The sequence below is a fragment of the Anolis carolinensis genome, chromosome 3, assembly GCF_035594765.1.
Source record: "Anolis carolinensis isolate JA03-04 chromosome 3, rAnoCar3.1.pri, whole genome shotgun sequence".
Lineage (NCBI taxonomy): Eukaryota > Metazoa > Chordata > Lepidosauria > Squamata > Dactyloidae > Anolis > Anolis carolinensis.
The window spans coordinates 65,127,397-65,154,047 of NC_085843.1; the positions used below are offsets into that span (position 1 = coordinate 65,127,397).

At 38.4% G+C, this 26,651-nt stretch overlaps 1 protein-coding gene across 5 annotated transcripts in view; it reads left to right on the forward strand.

Moving 5' to 3' along the window:
- LOC100567670 (ATP-binding cassette sub-family C member 2) overlaps nucleotides 1-26,651 on the forward strand; it is a 44,836-nt gene that overhangs the window by 10,338 nt on the left and 7,847 nt on the right. For 3 of the 5 annotated variants that reach the window (XR_010004943.1, XM_062977149.1, XM_008115685.3), the window contains exons 3-24: nucleotides 1,728-1,869; nucleotides 4,685-4,839; nucleotides 6,602-6,779; nucleotides 6,869-7,123; nucleotides 7,595-7,660; nucleotides 10,418-10,555; nucleotides 10,981-11,127; nucleotides 11,963-12,047; nucleotides 12,146-12,212; nucleotides 13,212-13,338; nucleotides 14,608-14,784; nucleotides 16,329-16,496; nucleotides 16,600-16,786; nucleotides 18,709-18,787; nucleotides 19,360-19,402; nucleotides 19,801-20,020; nucleotides 20,876-21,030; nucleotides 21,635-21,790; nucleotides 22,202-22,401; nucleotides 24,147-24,273; nucleotides 25,272-25,373; nucleotides 26,284-26,427. Coding sequence is in view for 4 of the 5 variants with exons in the window: in XM_062977149.1 (XP_062833219.1) it covers nucleotides 1,728-1,869; nucleotides 4,685-4,839; nucleotides 6,602-6,779; nucleotides 6,869-7,123; nucleotides 7,595-7,660; nucleotides 10,418-10,555; nucleotides 10,981-11,127; nucleotides 11,963-12,047; nucleotides 12,146-12,212; nucleotides 13,212-13,338; nucleotides 14,608-14,784; nucleotides 16,329-16,496; nucleotides 16,600-16,786; nucleotides 18,709-18,787; nucleotides 19,360-19,402; nucleotides 19,801-20,020; nucleotides 20,876-21,030; nucleotides 21,635-21,790; nucleotides 22,202-22,401; nucleotides 24,147-24,273; nucleotides 25,272-25,373; nucleotides 26,284-26,427 (3,118 nt within the window). In the remaining variant the exon portion in view is untranslated. Of the gene's footprint in view, nucleotides 1-1,727; nucleotides 1,870-4,684; nucleotides 4,840-6,601; nucleotides 6,780-6,868; nucleotides 7,124-7,594; nucleotides 7,661-10,417; nucleotides 10,556-10,980; nucleotides 11,128-11,962; nucleotides 12,048-12,145; nucleotides 12,213-13,211; nucleotides 13,339-14,607; nucleotides 14,785-16,328; nucleotides 16,497-16,599; nucleotides 16,787-18,708; nucleotides 18,788-19,359; nucleotides 19,403-19,800; nucleotides 20,021-20,875; nucleotides 21,031-21,634; nucleotides 21,791-22,201; nucleotides 22,402-24,146; nucleotides 24,274-25,271; nucleotides 25,374-26,283; nucleotides 26,428-26,651 lie in introns of those variants that run through there. The other 2 variants (XM_062977148.1, XM_062977150.1) reach the window with 2 other exon arrangements.

Genomic DNA, 26,651 nt, shown 5'->3' on the forward strand with positions numbered 1-26,651 from the left:
ATAATTTAAAATATTAAGCGGGGGTGGGGAAAAGCGCCCCCCCCCCCGCCGGCACCGCGCAGGGGGTGGGGAAAAGCGCCCCCCCAGCAGGGGCGGGGGAAGCCTGACGGTGCCCCCCGGGGACCTGCACCCGAGACGGCCGCCTCACGTGGCCTCTATGGTGGGGCCGGCCCTGTATGCAGAACACATCATGCGACGTGCGGGGCTTGATGAATCCAAGGCTGGAGTTTTGCTGGAAGAAACATTAAAAACCTTAGATATGCAGATGATACCAATCTGATGGCTGAAAGTGAGGAGGAGCTGAGGAGCCTTGTCACCAAAGTCAAAGAAGAAAATGCAAAAGCCAGGCTGTAGTTAAACATCAAGAAAACCAAGATTATGGCAACCAGACTTATTGATAACTGGCAAATAGAGGGAGAAAATGTGGAGGCAGTGACAAACTTTATATTTCTAGGTGTGAAGATGCAAACTGCAGCCAGGAAATCAGAAGACGCTTACTTCTTAGGAGGAGAGCAATGGTCAACCTCGATAAAATAGTGAAGAGCAGAGACATCACACTGGCAACGAAGGTCCGCATAGTTAAAGCAATGGTATTCCCCATAGTAACCTATGGATGAGAGAGCTGGACCATAAGGAAGGCTGAGCGAAGGAAGACAGATGCTTTTGAACTGTGGTGTTGGAGGAAATCCTGAGAGTGCCTTGGACTGCAAGAAGATCCAACCAGTCCATACTCCAGGAAATAATGCCTGGCTGCTCACTGGAGGGAAGGATATTAGAGGCAAAGATGAAGTACTTTAGCCACATAATGAGAAGACAGGAAAGCTTGGAAAAGATCATGATACTGGGGAAAATGGAAGGAAAAAGGAAGAGAGGCTGACCAAGGGCAAGATGGATGGATGGTATCCATGAAGTGACTGGCTTGACCTTGAGGGAACTGGGGGCGACGACGGCCGACAGGAAGCTCTGACGTGGGCTGGTCCATGAGGTCACGAAGAGTCAGAAGTGACTGAACGAATAAACAACAACAACCTTAAAATAGTTAGGGATGATGACAGAGACAGAGTAGAACTTGTTCCAACTTCCTCTAATATATGTCAAATCAGTGATCACTTAGGGAAGACAAATGTCTAAGAAATCTAGAGCCAGGTGGCTAAATGATGATACAGTCTGGAAAATGTATCATCATTTAGCCTTAATATCTAAGGCCTGCTTCTGACATTAAAAATTGGTACTGTACTTTTGAACATTATGCTTCCATTTCACCACATTTTTCAGGTAAGGCGATGTTTTACTCAATATAAGGAAAGGAAGAAAGAGTTCTTGTTTCCATTTCTTTTTCTCCTTATTTTGAGATTTCAGCACCTGTTCACAGAACAAATGTGTTTGCGTATGCGTGTGTGTGCGTGTGTCTGTCGGGGGTGGGGGGGAGGTGAGTTCCCCAGCTCTGCATGCTTTTGTAATTTGGAAGCATGATACATGAAGCGTCTTCTTCTTTTGGACACTTTATTTTTTGGTCCTGTCATCTTATTTTCATAAGCGATTTAGTGTGAGTTGAAGAAAAACCCTCATTTCCCATGTTCAACATTTGGAAACAAGCCCAGTTTCTCCAAGCAGCCCAGCCCCGACATCTTTGTTTTGCCTAGAATATTTTTTCTACTTTGTGTGTCATTGCTGCGTTAGCTTCATATTAATTAATAATTAACTTGTCTGGTTTTCTTTTAAATCAGTATTATAACTTTAGGCTTCAAAAAACCACTGGAAAGGCAGGACCTGTTTGAGCTCAATGAAAGTGATTCAGCCTATCTTGTGTGTCCAGTTTTTGAAAAGCAATGGAGAAAGCAACATTTTAAGTCAGCTAAGGAGACAAAGGTACTTGTGATGAAAATGTATACAAATCTTTCTTCCTTGTTTTCATAGATTTTTAATCATAGCCTTTGGAAACTTCACTCATTTTTCATCCATCAGCAAATTCCTCTGCGACTGCAGATAAGTTGGCTCCTGCACTTGAGATTATGCTCACACAAAGTTGTCGTGAGTTTTCTAGCTGTATGGCCATGTTCCATAAGCATTTTCTCCTGACATTTCGCCCACATCTATGACAGGCATCCTCAGAGGTGGTGAGGTCTGTTGAAAACTAGTCAAATGGGGTTTATTTATCTGTGGAAGGTCCAGGGTGGGAGAAAGAACTCTTGTCTGTTGGAGGCCAGTGTGAATGTTGCAATTAATCACCTTGGTTAGCATTTATTAGCCTTTCAGTTTTCAAGGTCTGATTGTTTACTACCTGGGGGAATCCTTTGTTGGGAGGTGTTAGCTGGACCTGATTGATTCATGTCTGGAATTCCTGAATGTTGTTCTTTATTCACTGTCCTGTTTTTAGGGTTTTTTAAAATACTGGTAGCCAGATTTTGTTCATTTTCATGGTTTCCTCCTTTCTGTTGAAATTGTCCACATGCTTGTGGATTTCTATGGCTTCTCTGTGTAGTCTAACATGGTAGTTGTAGAGTGGTCCAGCATTTCTGTCTTCTCAAATAATATGCTACCGTATGTCCAGGTTGGTTCATCAAGTGCTCTGCTATGGTTGACTTCTTTGGTTGGATTAGTCTGCAGTGCCTTTCATGTTCCTTGATTTGTGTTTGGGCAATGCTGCATTTGGTGGTCCCTATGCAGACTTGTCCACAGCTGTATGGTATATGGTAGACTTCTGCAGAGGTGAGAGGATCTCTTTTGTTCTTTGCTGAATGTAGCATTTGATGGATTTTCTTGGTGGGTCTGTAGATAATTTGTAGGTTGTGTTTCTTCATTAGCTTCCCTATTTGGTCAGTACAGCTGTATACCAAGCAGAGAACACAGAAATGCTGGACCACTCTAACAACTACCATGTCAGACTACACAGAGAAGCCATTGAAATCCACAAGCATGTGGAAATTTCAACAGAAATGAGAAAACCATGAAAATGAACAAAATCTGGTTACCAGTATTTAAAAAAACCCTACTCTGAAAACAGAGGAATTCCAGACATGAATCAATCAGGGCCAGCTAACATCTCCCAGCAAAGGATTCCCCCAGGCAGTAAATAGCCAGACCTTGAAAACTGAAAGGCTAATCAATGCTAACCAAGGTGATTAATTGCAACATTCACACTTGCCTCCAACAGACAAGAGTTATTTCTCCCACCCTGGACCTTCCACAGATATATGAACCTCTCTTGCCTAGTTTCCAATATACCTCACAATCTTTGAGGATGCTTGTGGGCGAAACTTCAGGAGAAAATGCTTATGGAAAGCCCAGAAAACTCACATCAGCTCATTGATTATGGCCATGAAAGCCTTCGACAACACATATTCTCACACAATTTGTCTCCTTTCAGATCCCCTTTCTATTCCTGTCTTGTGACAGTGTTTCAAAAACTACCCTCATGATGCTTCTATTGGTCAGCTTGTTCAATCACATGTAGATAATTTAAGAGGAAATCCTTTAAATTTAGAATGAAGCAACATGAAGCAAACTAAAATTCTCATAGGGAAGTGTCCTATGGAAAACCAAACAGTTGTTTTTTAAAATGTAGCCAGAGTTACATGGAGCCTGTAAGCATCAGAATTAATGAATTTTGACATATACCATTGAGCCATGGCATGGTGGCAGTTAAAATTGCATCAAATGGCTTCCATGTATCAAATTTTACAAATTACAAATTTCTATAATTCAGGATTCAGATGCAAGCTCAAGCATGTGGAATGTCTTTATGGGAAAAAGTGTATAAGTGCATGTGTAATAAGTGTTTCTTTATTAAATATATAAAATATATTTATTTGTTTATTAAATATATTGCTCACCTTTTGTTAGAAAAGGCTATCAGTGGAAAGTTTAAATTGGAAAAGCAACTGAAACATCAAAACAAATCCATGCAGTAAAAGTATACAGTTTAAAAGAAAGATCAGCACATAGACTGATTAGAGTGAAATGTTCTTCAGTAGCAACCAAATTTAAATGTAAAAACTGCTCTAAACAGAAAGTGTATATTTGTTATGTATGGGAGACAGGATTAGAATTGAAATTGTATGTGGCTTTCTGTGGACACAAGGTTTAGATCAGTGGTTCTCAACCTATAGGTGTTTTGTCCGACAACTCCCAGAAATCCCAGACAGTTTACCAGCTGTTAGAATTTCTGGGAGCTGAAGGCCAAAACATATGGGGACTCACAGGATGAGAGCCTCTGGTTTAGATGATTTTGTCAACAACCAGTCATTGGGGTTTTTCCCCATACATTTTTATAACTAAGCACATTGCTTCGAAAAAATGTGTGTGTGTGTGTGTTTCTTTTTAAAAAAAAAAAAACCCTGGTACTTGGTTCCTAAAGGCCAAACCATCTTGAAATACAATACATTTTTATATGTAGGATGAATATTTCTTTCTCTTAAATCAAGGCTTGGAAAAGGTACATTTAAGGACCATGGCCAAAATGTAGTTCTTAGTCCCATCAAGAATCAGGCCATTGAAACACATGTTGTCTTATTAGCTAGGTTTGTGATTTTACTCTGAAAATCATGTGGCCAATATATCCAGTTCCCATTGTGCTGTAGGAATTCTGGCATTGTAGCCCGCAAAGCTAGCTTTTTCAAGGTCCTCAAAACTCACTTTCTTTTATTACACATTCTGTAATACGTTGTGTCCTTCTAATCCACAGGTTCCTATATATAATGATGTCACTAAGAAGCCAGTTGCCCAAAAAACATCTCTTCTTTTGCCACTGTGGCAGACGTTTAAATTCTTATTGATCAAGGTTGCTGCTCTGAAAGTTGTGACTGACATTTTGGCTTTTACAAGCCCACAGATTATGAAGTAAGTTTACAGATAGGGTTTATGAATATACCAAGATAGAGTGGTCCAGTACAGTCTGGCAATACATCTTGCTCTTGCCTGATTTAAGTTTACTGCAAAATTGTCATATAATATATCTGTATTGTGAAGGATATATAGGTTCTCTGGGCCTGGTTCTGTTCAACATCTTTATTAACGACTTAGATGAAGGGTTAAAAGGCAGGATCGTCAAGTTTACAGACGACACCAAACTGGGAGGGATAGCTAATACTCCAGAAGACAGGAGCAGAATTCAAAATGATCTTAACAGACTAGAGAGATGGGCCGAAACTAACAAAATGAAGTTCAACTGGGACAAATGCAAGATACTCCACCTAGGCAGAAAAAATGGAATGCAAAGATACAGAATGGGAGATGGCTGGCTCGACAGCAGTACGTGTGAAAAAGACCTTGGAGTCCTTGTGGACAACAAGTTAAATATGAGCCAAAAATGTGATCAGCAGCTAAAAAAGCCAATGGGATTCTGGCCTCTATAGCGTCTAGATCCAGGGAAGTCATGCTGCCCCTCTATTCTTCCTTAGTCAGACCACACCTGGAAAACTGTGTCCAATTCTGGGCACTGCAATTGAAGGGAAATGTTGACAAGCTGGAAAGCGTCCAGAGGAGGGCGACTAAAATGATCAAGGGTCTGGTGAACAAGTCCTATGAGGAGCAGCTTAAAGAGCTGGGCATGTTTAGCCTGCCGAAGAGAAGGCTGAGAGGAGACATGATAGCCATGTATAAAGAGGGGAAGTCATAGGGAGGAGGGAGGAAGCTTGTTTTCTGCTGCCCTGGAGACTAGAACATGGAACAATGGCTTCAAACTTCAGGAAAGGTGATTCCACGTGAACATCAGGAAGAATTTCCTCACTGTGAGAGCTGTTCGGCAGTGGAAATTTCTGCCCCGCAGTGTGGTGAAGGCTCCTTCTTTGGAGGCTTTTAAGCAGAGGTTGGATAGCCATCTGTCAGGGGTTCTTTGAATGTGATTTCCTGCTTCTTGGCAGGGGGTTGGACTGGATGGCCCAGGAGGTCTCTTCCAACTCTATGATTCTATGATTCTATGTATCTGTTTCTCAGTTGTAGTAATCTTGTAACCAACTAGTGGCTTGTAGAAAAACGAATTGCTCTAAAGCTTTATAGTAGAGTGCCTGGAAAAGCTGAAGATGAATTATTTCAAAACTTCCTTAACTTTCCAGCTGTGATGCTTGAGTCAATGACTCTTTAAATTATCCTGCATTGGCTGTGGAGTCTGACTTGTATTGACTATTTGCTTGCATGCTCTAAACTGAGCTGTATGCATTTTAAATGACACAGCTATTTAAATGCTAGCTGTTTGAATTACACCAAGGTCACATTGTTTGTGGAATCTGGATCCAGCATGCAGGTTTCTCTGGCAATACACTTAATATTTCAGGAATATTTCTGCACAGTGAAAAGGGACTTGTGATAGAAATCTGTTGCGGCATCTCATATGCTACATTCATATCCAACTGTTGAATCTTAATATCATAGATAGAATTGTGAATTATGTGGACTACATCCACAAATGTATGAAAGACACCAAGTTGCTTGCTCGTGATGTAAACAATTTAAAATTTAATGGGAAAAATATTCTAGATTAGAGAGAATTAACATACCAGCCTTTTCTGTGCAGTTAAATAGAACAGTGAGGGTTTGATGAAGCTGATATATAAAAATGTTTTTAATGGGTACATATGTGCATTGAAATTGTTTTTCTTTACAGAGAAATGATTCTTCAGTACGAACATCATTCGGATTCATATTCAAATTGTTATCGGTATGCACTGGCTCTGCTCCTTGTGGTGGTTCTTCAGACACTTATACATCAGGTTTACCAGCGTCTTAACTTTCTCACTGGTGTAAAAATTAAGACTGCAGTTGTTGGACTTGTGTACAGAAAGGTATATGGTTGTGCTTCATAACACCAAAACTAATTTTAGAACTTGTTTCAAAAATGTTCATTGATTATCTATGTCTGTTTTGGGTGTAGGCCTTAACTTTATCCAGCTCTTCCCGACAAAAATATACAACTGGTGAAATAGTTAACCTGATGTCTTCAGATATCCAGCAACTCATGGACTTGAGTGTCAACCTCAATCTTTTGTGGTCAGCTCCTTTTCAGATCCTGTTGACCATTGTATTCCTTTGGCAAGAACTGGGACCTTCAGTCTTGACTGGTGTTGGTGTGCTACTTTTAGTCTTACCTATAAATGCGTTTTTTGCTGCCAAAGTACAGCAACTCAAGGTAGGAAATTCCAACTGAGATATCACTCCAGTTTACTGTAGTAGAATATAGATGGCTATTGAGTTATCAGAGCAACAGTCCCTATTGGGTAATGGATCTTTACCAGCCATTACTTCCCACTATAGCTCCCTAATATGCCCACCAAAAAGTCTCTTCTGAAGTCTGGAGGACTTTGAAGAAAAACCTGGAAAATTGCCATGGAGAATTGCAGTGAAAGGCAGGAATCAGAAAAAAACTGGATATAGGTTGATAACAACCTTGTGTTCTGAATTAAGAGAATATTGCTAATTGATATATACTTAAATATTTATTTTTGTAATGGGCAAGGAACACCATTTTTAAACAGTTGGTTAACAATCAATAGAGTAACATGTTTCACTTATGTGTTATATGTGTTCATTTTTTACCAGTTGTATAATATATATTTTAATTAAGCTGCTTTCAAAATGCAACCTTTATTCTTTTAATCAGAAAAGCCAAATGAAGAATAGTGATCAACAAATTAAACTTCTAAATGAAATCTTACATGGAATAAAGGTAAGACAAATAGACAATCAATTTGTTTGGTGCTTTAAGGAGTAGCCTGGAAACAAAAATCTGAAGGCAGGATGATTCTGGTGCTTGACCACTAGAACAATGGAAGCTTATTTCCCTTCAGTTTTCTAAATAATCTTGCGACTGGTTTTAGAGGGTCTCCCATCAGTAGAGGGGGCTGCAGCAGGAAAGGATTTCACCTCTTTCCTAATTCTACAGCTGAACCATCCCTAATTTAAATGATTTATAAAATGAACAACTGTAAAAGAAAATCGGCATTTGCAACACATTTTCATACCCTGGTTTTAAATAACTGAATCAAACTATTACTCAATGAAACTGAACATTTTCCCTCTGGTGAACAGAAAACCATAATGATTTGTTCCGTTTTTTCACCACTTAGGGTGCTTCCAGGCAAGGATAAAACTCATACTGAAGCAGGTTTAAAAAAACCTGCTTTGGCATGGATTTATGTCCCGACAAGTTACCCAAAATCTGGGGTTTTCAAGACAGGGTGGCTACATTCCATCCCGGTAACTACTGAGACAGCATACAGCCCCCCAGAAGCCCCTCAAAACAACCCTTCACATTTTTTAAAAACTTACCAGGCCACCTCCTGCTGCACAGAAATTACATGCCAGGAAATGGGGGTGGGGGTGGGAGGGTAGGGAGCAATTTTCCTCCTTATCTCCCCATCTCCTGGAGCATCATTTCTACATGCCAGGAGGACTTAAGGAGTACCTTAATGGAGGCAGGGTATTTTTTTTATCTTAACGGTTGTTTGGGGGGGGGGGGTTGAAGGGAGGTGGTGGGTGCCATCCCACACCTTTGGGCTCTAGGAGCCCAAAAGGTGTGAAACGGCTGTGGAGGCTTAGCCCTGAGTATTTCCAGGACTGCCAGAGGGTGAGTCCCCACAGGCCCAGTACCCCATTGGACCCGGCTTTTCAGGAAGACCCAGATATAATGGGGTATTTAATTAATTCGGAATAACCAAGGTTATTCTGAATTAATTCATTTTTACCGGGGGGGCATTGTTTGAACGCTGGTAAAAATCCAGACAGGATATGGGCCTGTCTAGATGGGATTTTAGATTGATTAGAGTTCTAAGCAAAGTACAAACAGGGTTGTTGTATGTCTTTCGGGCTGTGTGGCCATGTTCCAGAAGTATTCTCTCCTGACGTACAGACATCCAACTTACAAATGACTCATAGTTAAGAACGGGGTTGAAGCAATAGGAAGTGTGAGAAATCTATCCCTTGGAAGGGAAATTCACTCCTGAAAGAGTTATCATGGGGAAAAGGTGTATCCACTGAAGCCTTATCACCAATGCTTGTTTCTACAACAAACCAAATGATGAATCTGCTGTGAGTTTTAGTCTGCATTTTAAAGGAGCTATTGAAGATCGAACATCTTATTCCCTAAATCAGCATGGTCCAACCTCCAGCCTTTGGGCCGCATGCAGCCCACCAATTCATTTTTGTTGCCCCTCGCCCTTCTTACTGGAAAAATATTTAATTTAACATTTGGATAAAATTGTTTACCTTTCTTACTGCTTTTAGTGTTTAAGAAAATGCCATATAACGGCCATATTAAAGCTTCACTCTGGCCCTCACAATCCTATACTAAAGTTTGATTGGCCCTTGGGTAACTAAAGGTTGGACCACGCTGCCCTAAATAAATTGAACACCTTAGACTACAAATTGGTGTTCAATGTATTAAACCTGGAGTGCAGTCACCATCCCAATGACATGGGAAATAGGAAGCACCATGAGTGTTATGCATGGAGATGGTGCTGTATACATATATAAATCATACATTTAAGTGAAAGTCTTTGTACATCTCAAATAGAATAACTACATCGAATGGTGGGCTAGATAATACTACTGTTAGGTAGATTTGTAATTGGTTAAGCAACAGAACCCAAAGGGTGCTTACCAATGGTTCCCCTTCATCCTGGAAAGATGTGACTAGTGCAGCACCACGGGATTCTGCTTTGAACCTGGTGCTGTTCAACAGCTTTATTAATGACTTAGATGAAGGTTTAAAGGGAGTGCTTATCAAGTTTGCAGGTGACACCAAATTGGGAGGAATAGCCAATACTCCAGAAGCCAGGATAAGAACTCAAAATGACCTGAACAGATTAGAGAGCTGGACCAAAACTAACAAAATGAATTTCAACAAGGAGAAATGTAGGATACTTCACTTAAGCAGAAAAAATAATTATACAAGCTGTTCAGCAGTGGAACTCTCTGCCTAAGAGTGTAATGTAAGCAGAGGCTTTTAAACAGATCTGTCAGGAGTACTTTGATTGTGCTTTTCCTACATGGCAGGGGGTTGACCCATGTAGTCTCTTCCAACTCTATAATTCTATGGTTCAGGTCTCCAGTGAATAGCCAGCTCCTATTTCTGTGGGACACTGTATTCTAGGAGCTTAGGGAAGAGTATTGTGGAAGGAACTTGAGTTAAAAATTATGCATGATGGAGTATGAGATGATAAGTTCTGTTTAATTCTTCTGGTACACAACCCGCTTTATGATGCTGATGTCAGAGCCAACCCTATCAATAGACAAAGTGAAATGGATGCCAGAGTCAAAAGGTAATAGCAATCTGGGAATGGGGTTGGAATGATGCAGACCAAATACATTTGTGTCATCATTATCACAATTGCCAGTGTGGCTGGTTTCTCAGCATGAAATGAACATAAGCTAAAGCTATATGTCAGAATACTGCGTATTTATCAAAATATAATTCTCATTTTAGATTCTCAAGTTATATGCATGGGAGCCATCATACCAGAGAAAGATTCTGGAAATTCGGGAATGTGAAATAGATGTTCTGAAATCCAATGGATACCTGACAACAGTTTCCATGCTGACATTGACCTGCATTCCTTTCTTGGTGTGTTTTAGTAGAATAGAATACAGTTGTGTAACTGTGTATCCTATATTCCATTAAATATAAGGTAACTTAATTGATTAAAAAATACAACTTTGCCACAATATAATATGCAGTGCACACATCTAGACTTTTATCCCATTACTGATGCTAAAACTTCCAGTGTGTAAAATGATGTTTCTAGTAAAGTACGGGTAATAAATAGACAAATTTACTTCATATTTTTAAAATTTTCTTTAGCATGCTCCTCTTATGAATTGATGCAAGACAGTAATCATACATTTTAATAAAGAGATATTGAAGAAGACATGGATAAGTAAAGGGATTGTAGTAAGGTTTTAGAGAAATTTTGGAAGATGATACAGAATTCTAGCTGTTATTGTTTATGTTCTTGAATTTTGAGATGGACCATTCTGTTTCTCTTAAAGGTTTCTTTGGCTACATTTGGAGTCTATTTTGTGTTAGATGAAGAAAATATTTTAACAGCTGCTAAAGTGTTTACTTCTATCTCCCTGTTTAATATTTTGCGTCTGCCTTTGTTCGATTTGCCTATGGTAATATCTTCAATAGCTCAGGTAAATATACAGGCCATAGATGAGTTATGGTGTTTGATCTTTTAATAATATTCTGCATATTTTCATATTTCATATATTGCTTAAAATAGATCTAGCTTTAGTACTAGATGAAATTAGGGCAGAACCTTATTTTGAGTGATTACAAAAATCAATTAGATGTACATTCTTTCAAATTTATCTTTCCATATTTTTAAAATTTAAAAACATAAGCTCATAAAAATGTTAACTTTTCAGTAGTACAGTAGAGTCTCACTTATCCAAGCTAAACGGGCCGGCAGAAGCTTGGATAAGCGAATAACTTGGATGATAAGGAGGGATTAAGGAAAAGCCTATTAAACATCAAATTAGGTTATGATTTTACGAATTAAGCACCAAAACTTCACGTTATACAACAAATTTGACAGAAAAAGTAGTTCAATACGCAGTAATGTTATGTTGTAATTACTGTATTTACGAATTTAGCACCAAAATATCACGATATATTGAAAACATTGACTACAAAAATGGCTTGGATTATCCAGAGGCTTGGATAAGCGAGGCTTGGATTAGTGAGACTCTACTGTATTTGTTAATATAATATATGTACATCATAAACTGTTCTGAAAACAAGAGCCAACCAGATATAATGGCAAAATGTTTTCATACTCCGTCCTAAAGGAAAATGGCTTTCTAGGTGGTAAAAATGAGTTTAGTAGATATTTTTGAGAGGTAGCAACAATGTTTTTCTGTAGAGACATGCTTTTACTTGTTCTGTAAAATTACAAATAGTAGGGGAAGATCCTAAAAAGACTGTTTAAAATTTGAATTGGCTAAATATGTGTTGTTTGCTTTTCAGACAAAGGTTTCCCTGAGTCGTCTGGAAGATTTTCTGTCTTCTGAAGACCTTTACCCGCAGAACATTAACTCAAATTGTACTGGAGGTAAGCCAGGTCAAAACATTCTTGACTTCATATGTGATTTCAAATTTGGGCTGAACAACCTTCTGTTAACTTCAATTGTTTTGTTTCTGGATCTCAAGATCATGCAGTTAAATTTGTTAATGCCTCTTTCTGCTGGGAGAAGATTGGCACCTCAACTTTAAATAAGTAAGGAACCTATTATATTTATGAGTTAATGTTCACGTTTTCTTTTTCCCCCCAGGAAGGGCAATGTCACAAATGCCGTGGTTGAATAGTAAACAATAAAACACTGGTTTATCAGAAACTTGGCCCAGGAATTTAAATATTAAGACCCTCAGATTAATGTTAGCCTGCAGCTCTCATAAACCTTGATCAGCACATCCAGTAGGAGCAATGATGGAAATTGAAGTCCAAAGATATTTGTAGTGCCTAGTTGTTAAAGGTGCCAAAAATAAGGCTTTGGGTAGGTGGGAAATTTTGCTCCATAGACCAGGAAAGCTTCCGTGATAGATGGTTCACACAAAAGCTATCCACAGCCCTTGATTCACTCAAGTGAATGAAGTAAATCTAGGAGGAAGAAGGACACATAAGTGATAAAATAGCTGATAATATTAGTTTGAAAAATGAAGAGGTTTTTGGGCATGATATATAAAAAAAGTTCATGGACGAGGGATAGCCTTTAGAGGAGGGATGGGAATTGTGTAGCTCTTTTGGGGGAAATCCAGTGTATCCGTTGGCACTCTTTCAACGTGTCCCTAAATTTGGTTTTCAGCTAAATCAAAGTACTTAAATGCTTAGCAATGCCTAGAAATACTGTTTGGGTGGATGAAGGAACCTCCTCAAATGAGGACTGGGAATAACACAAGGTGTCCAATAATGATAGTTTCAGCTGCTCCAAATGGCAACTATAGCAGTAATAGTTGGAGACCAAAATGTCTACATGTGGCACACAGAAGTTTGGAATACCCCACCCCTGTTTGAAACAACAATTTAAGGTGATAGATGAAGCACCTTTACCAAAAATAAGCCATTTTTTGCATTCTTTTGATGATCAGTATATGCAAGAAACAGCTATCTTACTATTGTGTGAGGAGGGTACTCTTTGAATCAACCACTACAGGGATCTCATTTTGCATTTTTAATCAAAGCAATACATTTGATACTGATTTTCTTACATATTTCTAGATTGAACCTTGAGATTCCAGAAGGTTCTTTGGTTGCTGTTGTGGGCCAAGTGGGAGCAGGGAAATCATCTCTCCTTTCTGCCATTCTTGGAGAAATGGAAAGAACAGAAGGAACTGCCGAGAGAAAAGTAAACAGGATTTTCTTTATTCTCATTTCCAGATATATTTAATGAAGTTGAAAGTTTTCTGTTGAAAAGTATTTTCAAACTTTTCTGCATGTTTGTGTTATTGTAACTGTATACATTGTTTTCTTTCTATAGATTACATTCAGTCTCACAACACTTGTTAATGTGAATTAATCTTGGGTTTGATCAAGTCATACTGTCCTTGACACCTGCACCTAGAGGGCAGGAAAGAACCCTGTTCTCCAGTCCCACACTAAATTCAACTGCAAGGCTCTTAGCCCCATATCATGCAGCTCATCTGGTGCCTGTTTTCTCAAGAACATTTGCCATCCAACTCCTTCTACTCTGTTTTCATTCCATCCTCTCTCCTATTTATTCTCAAATACTGAATTTTCCCATGTGTGAACCTGGAATAATTCCTTCAAATTCTGGAATAAAACCCAGAAGGGAATCCCTACAGCCCTGGCACGAAAGCTACTAACTACTCCTTGCTCTTAGCTCACACCAGCTTGCCCATGACTCTGGCAAGTTTTCATTAGAAGAAATTACATGCCTGTGCATGTTTATAATATAGAGCAAATCCAACTTGAAATGTGGATTGCACTATAGGCCAGCAAAACTTGTGTAGCCATGGCGGGAGTACCCAGTTTAGTATGTTGCATCAAACAACAAAAAACTTTGGATACCTTAAAATGAATATGTTTTATTTAAGTTTTTATGGACTGCAACCTACTTCATCACTATGGACTCCCAAGGCAGGAAATGAAAGTCTGCCCTTGCACATATGTGTGTGGATGCTAACCCTGCATCCATACTAACCTGAGTTCCAGATCTATTTCACTGTTTAGAATTATTATCCTCACTGAAATGCTTTGGACAAGAAGTCTTTTGGATTTTGGATTTTTTTCCACATTTCAGAATACTTATGTTTGCATGTATGAATATAATGAGATATCTTGGGAATAAGACTCAAGCCTGAACATGAAACTGATTTATGTTTCATGTTAATCTTTTACATGCAACATGAAGGTAATTATATACAATATTTTAAAATAGTTTTGTCCATGAAACAAAGCTTATGTAGATTGAACCAGCAGAAAGCAAAGGTGTTACTATCTCAATAACCTATACAGATAATTTCATATTTTGGAATGTTTCAGATTTTGGAATATTGGGTGAGGGATTCTCAGCCAGTACTTAAAATTATTCCCTTTGAAATCTCATCATATCCATGACTTTGTGTTAATTAATGGGTTTACCCTTTTCATCCAGGGCTCAGTGGCTTATGTCTCTCAGCAAGCTTGGATACAGAATGCCACTTTGCAAGAAAATATTCTCTTTGGCTCAGAATTGAGCCAGCTCTTTTATGAAAGGGTTTTGGAGGCCTGTGTTTTGTTGCCAGACTTGGACCAGTTACCAATTGGAGACCAAACAGAAATTGGAGAAAGGGTGAGTGAAATTTCCACAGAGTGAGTATTAAACTTCTGAATATTCAGTTCTGGAAGGACAAGTAAGTTTGTCTAGGGATCTTTCCAAGGGGTTTTCACATTATCTTCTCCAGAATCTTGGAAGAATGTTTGTTTCTGCCAGGCTGAAACTATGCCCATTAAGGGTTTATTGCAATAAGACCATTCTTGCATGAATTGCTGTCAATCAATAGTGGGTTAGATATTTGCTTGCATAGGCTTCTCCAGTAAAGGCTGCACAGCTAGAAATATCTTGTAGTGCTTTTTTCTGTCAGAGGTGATAATAGTTTTAATGATCTGACTTAATAAACATCAGTTTCCTATATTTACATAATGAAGGGGATGAATCTTTATTTCCAGTCATGGAAATGAAAAAGTCAAGGCTATGTATGTCACAGGGCCGATGGTGGCACAGTGTGTTAAAGAGCTGAGCTGCTGAACTTGTGGACCAAAAGGTCCCAGGTTCAAATCCTGGAAGCGGAATGAGCGCCCGCTGTTAGCCCCAGCTCCTGCCAACCTAGCAGTTCGAAAACATGCAAATGTGAGTAGATCAATAGGTACCGCTTCAGCGGGAAGGTAACGGCGTTCCATGCAGTCATGCCAGCCACATGACCTTGGAGGTATCTATGGACAACGCCGGCTCTTTGGCTTAGAAATGGAGATGAGCACTAACTCCCAGAGTCAGTCACGACTGGACTTAACATCAGGGGAAACCTTTACCTTTACCTTTATGTGTGCCACAGCATTCTCTATATCAAATTCAAAAGCAAGCTAGAAATCTTTTGGCATTATGTTCCATATTTAGCATAACACACAAAATGGACTCTGTGGTAATTTTCATGATTGCTCATTGTGGGGTGACTAGCCTATACCTATCTGTAGTATTCACTGGCATACACCTGTCCTCAACTACAGATCCAGTTTCATGGACTTCCTCCTGGATTGGACTCAAAAATACTGAGACAGATCCCACAAAAGTGCTTATAAAAGTGGTGGCCATTTTTGGTAGGTTCAGGAAGTTTTTTTGACTTCCAACACCCACTCAGTGAGGTCTAGTTGTTTGACTGTTGGACTATGAGTCTGCAGATCATGGTTTGAATCCTCGCTCAGCCGTGGGAACCCCCTGGGTGACCTGGCAAGCCATACTCTCTCAGGCTTACAGGGAGGCAAACCCAATCCCTTTGAACAAATCTTGGCAAGATAGCCTTGTGATAGGATTGCCCTACTGTCACAATAAATTGGAAATTACTTGAAAGCACATAACAACACCCACAGTCAAAGACTAAATTATGCTGTCTTATTTCCTCCAAAACTGGAAATGATCAAAAGACCACTCATTTGTTGAGCTGAAGTAGGAAGATGTAAGTTGAGAATGTGACTGGGAATTTGCCCTATATGTTGCCGTCCATGTGGATTATCTCTCAGCTGGTTATATTAAAGGCATTTTGAAATATGAAATATTATGAAGCATTTTAATTTCACCCCAAATAACTCTTTGATATACCTTTGGCCTTTTTCTGCCTTTAGGGTGTGAATATAAGTGGTGGCCAGAAGCAGAGAGTCAGCCTAGCTAGAGCTGTGTACAGCAATGCTGAACTGTACTTACTGGATGACCCTCTGTCTGCTGTAGATGTCCATGTTGGTAAACACCTTTTTGAAAAGGTGATTGGGTCCACAGGCTTATTGAAACACAAGGTAGGCAAGAAAATCTTTTTTCTTAGATTTTTGAATATTGTTCAGATGGCATTTCTATTTTCTCATGCAAAAAAGGATCATCGTTGCTTTTTTCTGTCCCTAGACCCGTGTTTTAGTGACTCACAACCTGACTCTGCTACCTCAGATGGACATAATAGTTGTGATGGAAGATGGGAGAATCACTGAAATTGGAAGTTATAAAGAGCTGCTCTCTAAAGGAGCAGATTTTGCTGAACTTCTTTTGACTTTCGGTGGAGGAAAGGAAGATGAAGAGATATCCTCAGTGTTAAGTAAGCAAATAAAGTTTCCTTTCATAAAATAACTTGTATGGTTCAATTCAATGCGAACTGAAATCTATGATCAAATGGGATAAATCTGAAACAGATAGTGCCCCTCTGTCCTTCCCAACAGATCTGTTGTACACAATGGATTATTCAGATTTCCTACATACATACGGTGTATTGTATGTCATCCATATATCTTGTAGAGTAATGTGGTTGCTGTAGGCATGTCTTCCTGTCCTATCCGATTTGTTGTCAATTCACTCCTTTGAGCTTCACACAAATCTATCATTTGCCAAAATATATGATCATGTGCTTTTCTTTAATATTTCTGGCCAAATAGCTTAACCATTGGTTCGTCCCATTGAGTACGAGGCCTGCCCAAGGGTCTCTTGTGGTCTCTTGGTATGTAGGGATTGTAATTTTGCTATTCCTAGGAAGCACATACTGGCCTGAATCCTACTGGTAAAATAAAAGACTTACTTAATCAATTTGATGAATAGCAAATCAACAATTACACATGTCCCATTGACTTAATAGGTCTAGAACCGTGGTCTTGTCCCTTGGATGGGACTAGTAATAGAATTTAGACAGTTGTATTTTAATCCCTTTTTATTTTGCAAAAGTCTGTAAAGTGGGTTAGATTTAATGTGTGAATAGACTACTTTTGACTTTTGATGGGAGAAAAGGAAAATGAAAAGACTTCATTTTGCTTCATGGAGGAGCAAAGATCTCAACTCAGGTTTTCTTGTTTTAGGTCCAGCACTTTAGTCTACATCACATTACTTTGGCTGTCATAAAACTCACAATTTAAATCAGGAAAATGATTATTTGAATAATATTGGAGTGTCATGCTCAATATTCCTATTTGTGACTTTTCTGGCTAGAACTGAGTAGAAGTCCAACAAAAGTGTTGAAAGTCATACTTTGTACACTTCTGCTCTAGATGGTATAGCAAATAAAATAAAAAATGTTTTGTGTGGGTAGTCTGCGACACTTATTGAGTGAAATATGTCCCTGCTATTCTACCAAGCACTCGTCATGTCCTGCTTACTGTGTTAAATTATTTTCTTTTCTGCCATGAGGTTCAGTCATACAAAGACTTTTGACTTCTTGCCCCATTAAGATTCAGGCCTGGTATGTGTAGATCAGAAATTCCAAGTATTTTTTTTTTATAAAATAATCTTTATTTTGCATTTTGTAAAAACATATAAAAATAAAACAGGGTGTTGGGGGAGGGTAGTAAGGATAAGGGAAGGATAAGGTTGTCAGAGGAATTCCAAGTATTGAGCTACATCTTCTTTCTGGCTAGTTTAGATCATTTGTAGCTATGTCTGTGTGCGGTGGGGTGGGCAATCCCTCACTGTCCAGATTCTCATCAATTTCAGTTAATCGGAAATCATGGAGTTGTACTAAAAGCAAAGTCTAGAATGCTGCAGATTCCCCATCCTGGTATTTGGCATTGGATTCTCTGGAATGTTGCTCTGTAGAAATGTTCCAGTCATTCATATTAATTAGTTATCATAATGTTCCAGCCATTCATATTAATTAGTTCTCATACAGTATAAGAGAGGTAAAACTCAGTTGACATAAGCTTGGAATGCAGTAGTTCATTTTTTTTTTGAACCTGACTGCATTCTTACTTGTCTGTGCATTGGATTCAGAGGTTTTCTTCCCTCCTGCAGCAGTAAATTGTCCTTCTGCAGCAAGGCCTTTTTTCTGACTAGCACATAATTGATACAGGTTAAAAGGGAACCCAATGTCAGGGTGGCCTCTAAGCCTTGCAGATAAGCAGTTTCCTAATAGTTTGTGAAACAATGTCACTGCCAGAATTTCTTTCACAAGCACAGTTTTGTATCTAACACAATGTATCATAATTTTAAAAGTGGATAGTTGACATTATAATCATTTTAAATATATATTTTCTGTAGAATCTTGTCCAAAAGATAATATTAAAATGAAAGATTACATTCTACCAAAGAAAGTGGAACAGTTGGAGAATAAAAATAAGTGAGTACACAAGCAAACTCCTTGAGTTATTTCATGTATCAGACAAATGTTGGGGTGGGGGGAGGAGGAGAACTAAAATGCATCATATGTCTGATGTTGCACTCAGAAACGAAACATCATATCTCACCTGTACAGAGAGCCACATGCTGCAGCTTACTCTTGTGGGTCCAGTAGTACCCGCACTCATCTGCAGAACCATTTCCAGTACATTTACCATGTAGCTCTCTTCAGTGTGGATATATTATAAAAGGACAAGGCATAATGCTTATTAAAAAATAAATCACGGACTGGGGCTTTGTTCTGACTCAGTTCCCTGGTTGCCTTGAGTGGGTCAAAACTTCCAGAATGAGATGGTATATTGTTATGAGTAAATGTATTGAAGCAGAAAAAGGAGGTTGAAAAATGAGCCCCACTATCAGTGAAGAGCCAGTTTTGCATCTTCTAAAATAGGAACCCACTCTGCCTGCACTTTGTAGCTATTGAAATATTAAAAAAGACATAGCTAGTGTAGATGAATTCTGGGTTTCTTTTTCCACAGTGTAAAATAACATTTTTGCAATTTTTGTTGAAAGGAGCTTGTTCTCAATGAAAAAGGAAAAAGTTGCTATTGGGACTGTAAGTATTTGTTTTAAATTGCTATTTGCATCTTTCTAGAATGAGGATGGGAAACATGTGGGTCATTTGCAGTCTCCCTGAAGCCTGGTTTGCTGGATATTGGGAGTTAGAATCTAAAGTTGTATTTCCAGATCGTGATCTGGGTGAATGAAGTAGTGAAATGACGGATGATCTGCCTTTCCAAATCCTTGCTGACTTGTAATAGTCATGTTGTTTGTGGAGGGGAGGAGACATCAGGTCTTTATATTCCTGCTTTCCCAGCCCGTTTGAAACTAATTTCCACCCTATTCAAACTTCCTGCAACCAGCCGTTTAGGATTGCACAGTAACAATTAGCATTCCAAGATTGGCTTGTTTCTCTGTATTATAGTAACTCTAATGTGTATCCCTTACATTCAGGTGAAAATGTCAGTGATTTCAAAATACCTACAAGCTTTTGGCTGGTCATGGATGTGGCTAACCATAGTAGCTTACTTAGGTCAAAATGCTGTAGCCATAGGACAAAACATGTGGCTCAGCACGTGGACAACAGAAGCAAAACATATTAAAGATGTTGTGGAATGGAAACATTTAAGAAACCACAAGCTCAGGATCTATGGGCTACTGGGATTCATACAGGGTATGAGTAATCAGACCATTTTATTTTTTATTCAAATTTAGCTGTCTTAACATTAATTTAATAATGCCAGCCTTTTTTGTAATCAGATAGCCTTTACTAATCAGACATGTAGTGACTTGATTTATGCTTTGTGACAAGCGTTCATGCAACCTATTTCTCATATGGATGGTCAATTGCAGGTTAACTGGGTAGGGTCTAGAGTCAGTATGGCAATGATGAGAAATTCTAGGAATAGAGATCCAGCAATCCCTAGAACTTTCCCAATGGAGAACCACTGATGATTCTAGATAGGCAGAAGAATGAATTTTACCATAATATTTCATGTTGTGATGCTGAAGACTTACACAAATGATGAACAGTTGTTTGGGTCTCATGCATATCTGAAGTAGAAGCAAAATCTGAATGTGTCCTGCTGAACCACACTTTTAATGTCTATTATCTCTTCTTTTTTCTCAGGAGACCCAGAGTGGGTAGAGTAAAGATCACTGAAGATACACAATTAGTGTAGTCAATAAGAGAAGAACGATATTAGCAGTTCTTTAGATGATATACCTCAATGTGGAACGTACATGTCCTGTAAATAGCTGGCATCCCCTTTCCATTGCTAATGCACAGAAATCTGCAGTTTACTATTTTACTTTTGCATTTTTTATATTATTTAAACATGGATTTTATGACACTGAAGATGAAGTAAAATACATTTGGGCCTAATTTTAGCAATTGAATACAGCTGAATTGTAGCAATCCCCAGATGCAAGGCTGGTGAATAGATAGATTTGATGGATGGGGAGACAGCTATTGTGAAGCAGCCTTGAAAAGTGCTAACACTTACTTTTATATCATTTATTACTCAAGGTCTTTTGGTTTGCTGTGGTGCTTATGTCCTTACTAGAGGATCTATTTGTGCCTCTCGGGCACTGCATCGCCAGATGCTACATAATGTGCTGCGTCTTCCACTTCAGTACTTTGAAACAAATCCTGTAGGTCAAATCATCAACAGGTTTACCAAGGTAAAGAACAAATAAGCACCCCACTTTCAAGTTTGGGAGAATGGGTAGGAGATGACACCTCTCATCCTTTGGTCTTTAAAAAAATCTTTGTGTTTTACTTTGTTTCCTCTCAGGTCTTGGTCTATTTTACTGCCTGGTAGGAAAAGATATAGAAGCAGAAGTACAAAACCTGTATAGTATTCATTCTCAATATTTCGGTCCTTGTTCTGTCTGGAAGCAGAAAAAGTAAAAGGCATTCTAGAACGTTGCTGGCCAAACACACTTCCATATGTTGACAGTGACCTTCCACTTACTTTTTATTTCCTTTATGGAAACTTTTTTCTAGTCTTTAAATGTTTCTGATCTAGGAGACCTTTAAGGATAGGCACTCTAGAAGAATATGGTAGAGAAGGTATCCTCAGCGTAGTACTTATTCTAGGTGTTTTGGACTTCAACTCCTTTCAGCCAATATGGCCAGTGGTCAGGAATGCTGAGTGTCAGATGCTAAAATATTTACAGGATACTAAGTTGAGGAAGACTGTGGGAAATTAGAATTTTCTTCTCCAAGTATGGATGACAAGGACATTTTCATAATGACTTTGATTTTTCTTGTGCACGATCATAGGACATGTTTATAGTTGATATACGTTTCCATTATTATCTGCGGACCTGGCTGAACTGTACCCTGGATGTTGTTGGAACAATTCTTGTGATTGTATTTGCATCACCTCTTTTCATACTAGTAGTGGCTCCACTGGGATACATGTATTTCACTATCCAAGTAAGCTAAATATATCATTCTTGCTTTTTCACAATTTCTTATTGTAAATGGTGTTATTTTGACAGAAAAGAGAGCAATTAGATTATCGTATCTTGGGCAATTGGTTTGCATATCACAATGCCTGCACACCTACTTGCTCCCCCGCACAAACCCCCAGTTTGGGCACTTGGTCTCTAAAAGTTTTGCCATCATTGAGCTAGATTGTTGGATTGGGTTCAGGCATACAATGAAAGAACCAAGGATAGATGTTGCTGCTGAAGCCATTGGTACAGTGAAATAACATGCCACCTAATACCCTTATTACTGTATTTCAGATACATTTAGTATCCCAACATAGAAAGTTTGCCCTAATCTTTTCAGCTCTATATGGCAACCTCTCACTTGTTCTTCACTTTGTATGGTTTTTATTAGAGATACTATATTGCTAGCTCCCGACAAATCCGACGTCTGACCGGAGCTTCACAGACACCTATATTTTCGCACTTCAGTGAAACACTTCTAGGTGTGTCAACCATTAGAGCATATGGATGCCAGGAAAGATTTATTGACCAAAATAAAGATGTGGTCAATGAAAACTTGGTCTGTTTCTACAACAATGTGATTTCAAACAGGTAATACATTAACCATATAGGATAGCTGTCCCTTAATCTGTGCACCTCCTGTTGTTTTGAATTACAGCTCCCAACAGTTCTTCATGGTTAGGATAAGGGGAGCTGTAGTCCTCTAACATCTGGAGAATGCCACATTGCAGAAAGCTGATCTTAGATATCACACAAAGGGATTTATATATGTCAGGCTAAATTCCTGTTTTAATAAACAGAAGATAAAAAGATTGATTTTTTATAATGTATTTTTTCTTTGTACTGCATTTACAATTCCACAAATGCTGGAAATAAATATTTTACTTGATTTGATCTGTTATTTAGTAAAGTGTCCCCCTAACGAATCTAGCTTTATCAAGAGATCTAATTGACAAATATATTGTTGATGTTTGCGTCCGTTTTTATTTCTATAAAGGGATACATCTTTACTCAAATCGGTTTGGAAGTGATTATCAGGAAGTATGGAAAAATTACAGCTACTCAATAGATTTTGTACCTGATCAAAGTTAGTTTAATCTCCAAGCCCAAAGAGAAGTTGTTTTGGGAACTGAATATGTTTAGCTTGGAGACAAGAAGGTTTAGAAGGGACATGACAACCATGTTAAAATATTTGAAAGGATGTCACATTAGAAAGGGAGGCAAGCTTGTTTTCTGCCGCTCTAGAGACTAGGGTACAAGCAATGCATTCAAACTGCAGGAAAAGAGATTCCACTTAAACATTAGGAAAAAATTCCTGATAATATGCTGCTTTGGAGTGTGGTGGAGTCTTCTTCTCTAGAGGTTTTTTTTTAAACAAAAGCTGGATACAGTAGTTATCTGTCAGGGAGCTTTGATTGTGTGTTCCTGCATGGCAGAGTTTTGAACTGAATGACTCTTGTGGTTTCTTCCAACTCCGTGATTCTATGAATCTGTGATTTTACTCTAGCATTTTAAAACATGCTGGGGTTCAGTATCTCTTCTCAGTGCAGTTACAGTATGTGCTGTTTACTCAGAACTAAGTACAAGTGCTGTTAATAGGAATTACATTCTAGAGATTATCCATACTGCAGAGTTACAGCAATTTGGCATCACTTTAACTACTGTAACTCTATCCGATGGGATAGGATAGAGGGGATGGACTGGATGGCCCATGAGGTCTCTTCCAACTCTACTATTCTATGATTCTGTGATCCTGAGATGTAGTTGGTAGTGGTACCAGAGCTCTCTGACAGGGAAGGGTAAATATCTCACAAACTGTAAATTGCAGAATTCTATAGCATTCAGTTGTGGCAGTTAATGGGGTGTCTAACCATTGTAAACTATTACAGTTCTGTCATGTATACAGCCCTGGTAGACTGTAGTCCTGTGGAGTCTTACCTGGAAGTTTTGTCCACTAAACACCAAGAAAGTAATGCCTCAGGAAACATACATAGGTTCAAGTTGCATCAATGTGATCCAATAAATGTTATGCATTCTTGGCATTCTCAGTTTCAATAGGAGACATGATTCTCGTAAAAGATCTTAGCATTGACTATAATATCATTTTTAAATGAGTAATGTGTACTACTACATAGTAATGTGTTCTATGTACTCCTTTTAAAAAGGAGTGACAATTCAGAGAATTGTTTGTTTCTACGGAATGGTTAAGTACTCTTCAGAATAAAATGCACCATAAGTACTGCATAATTATAAATGGAAGACATCGACTGCAGAGATGTGTAATATAGTTATGATCAAATCCATGTGAAATAGTTATCTGGATGCATTTATTACAGATGGTTGGCTATCAGACTTGAATTTCTGGGTAACTTGATGGTATTTTTTGCTGCACTGTTTACAATGTTTGCTGGCAGCAAGATGGATTCTGCTACAATGGGACTAGCAATCTCCTATGCACTGAATGTAAGTAATTTGTTTTAAGTAAGCATTTTTAAAAGTACAATTACAGTATTTGTAAATGGGATTGAAAACTGCATTTCCTATCATTTATGTTCTTTGCCATTTATATGTGCAGGATCAACTATAATCCAACCAGTGAAGTTGTCCCAATGTTTTGAAAGTACAGTAGAGTCTCACTTATCCAACGTTCTGGATTATCCAACACATTTTTGTAGTCAATGTTTTCAATACATCGTGATATTTTGGTGCTAAATTCATAAATACAGTAATTATTACGTAGCATTACTGTGTATTGAACTACTTTTTCTGTCAAATTTGTTGTGTAACATGATGTTTTGGTGCTTAATTTGTAAAATCATAACCTAATTTGATGTTTAATAGGCTTTTCCTTAATCCCTCCTTATTATCCAACATATTTGCTTATCCAACCTTCTGCCGGCCCGTTTAGCTTGGATAAGTGAGACTCTACTGTATTACCTGCTGAATATCTTTGCCATTCAGCTGTGGCACAAAAGACTTACCAGAAAAACTAGAGAATTATTACCAACGTCCAACTATGTATTTGTGTTGTATTTCACGGCTTCTACCAGTAAAACTGAGAGGAGGGATAACTTTCCATTCTTCCGGCCTCCCACTGGGTGACCTCAAAACATACTCTGGAGAGCTAGAAAACTCTTTGGAGTAATTTTGGGTCCTCTGCAGGGGGAGGAGAACAACAATCCTGATTCTGGTTGTACAAGCAGTGGATCCTGGTTATTTGCTATGACTTTTCTTGGTTGTCTATCATGCAGCAAAATGCAATGATAACACAAGCCATGACATTTCGCATTCTGGCATGTCTAATCAGTGTTACTAAAAGCTTAGAATAGATACAGTGTTTTGGGTAATCAAAAAGCATCTTGTTCTTTTTCAATTTACATGGTGGATTTCTGTAATTACATATATGTCACAAAGCAAAATGTTGGAAACTTATTCAAGAAAGAAGTAATCGTTTATTCCAGATAACTCAAAGTTTGAATTTCTGGGTTCGAAAAGCATGTGAAATTGAAACCAATGGAGTTTCTATTGAGAGGGTTTGTGAATATGCTACAATAGACAAAGAGGTAAGCATTTTTTAAGAAATGAAAACACTATGTGGGGAAAAAGATTAAACTGGGTCTGAAACATACTTACAATAACAACATAAATGTAGTGAATGTGTTGAACAATGGTTAGTGAAAGCTTGTATAAATCTCATTCATTTAATGGGCATGCTCTAGCAATGCAATTCTTACTGTTCTATATTCAGTGAACAATGTGTATGCTTTTCCCTGCATGCATCTTTTTTAATTGCATGGGTTCACATTGCAGTCCTATGTCCACTTACCTAGGCGAACATTCAATTTAGGTTGGATCTACACAACCATATAATCCAGTTTATCAAATCAGATAATCCAGATAATTTTATTTGAACTGGATTATATGAGTCTACACTGCCATATAATCCAGTTCAAAGCAGATAATCTGGCAGTGTAGATGGAGCCTTAGTTTAATAGGTTTTATTTCTGAGCATTGAGTTTTAGTATCTATGTTTGCTCTGCTATTAGGTTTAATTTTCTTTGTAAGACAGTTTGCAGGAAAGCTAAAATGAAGATGAATCTCACAGCTGTATGCATTGCCACTTTCCCACTTTTTTAAAAAAAGCGGGTACTTTTTGTTTGCTTGTCAATAAAATTGCAATGCCAGGCAATTTTCATGATACTCTATTCCCAGCTACTTCCCTTAAGTTACTTCCACACTTTCCTTGACTTTCATCCCAGGATTTGTGGACTGCTGCACAGTTAAGCACATCTGTGTTAGCTAAGGAAGCACAGAGATCTGGGTTCAAATCACCATTCAGTCCTGAAGGCCTTTGGATACTTTCTAATATTTGTGTCTCCTCCTTATCCATTGAATAGATCAAGTACTATTACTCAGGTATAAACTTCTAAATAAGCTAGAGAAGGTAATGTTTGTCCATCTTTTCCATTTTAGGCCTCCTGGATACTCTCTAAGAGACCACCTGAAGGATGGCCCAATGAAGGAGTGATACAGTTTGTCAGTTACCAAGCTCGGTACAGATCAGATCTAGACTTAGCTCTGCGAGACATATCTTTTCAAAGCCAAAGAGAAGAGAAGGTAACATACACTAGATAAAAACCTGTTTCTCTTCTTTCCTTTAAAAATGTAATAATTAAATACTTTTCCAAGTAATTTGGTATAATCTCATTGTTTATTTTTGATATGAGGAGTGCATGTATGTGGCTTTTACCTACAGAACTACAAGATGAAACTATGCCCTTCTCCCCCAACATTTGGGCCACAGCCCACTAGTAAGTAATGTATGGTTGCTGATCCCAACT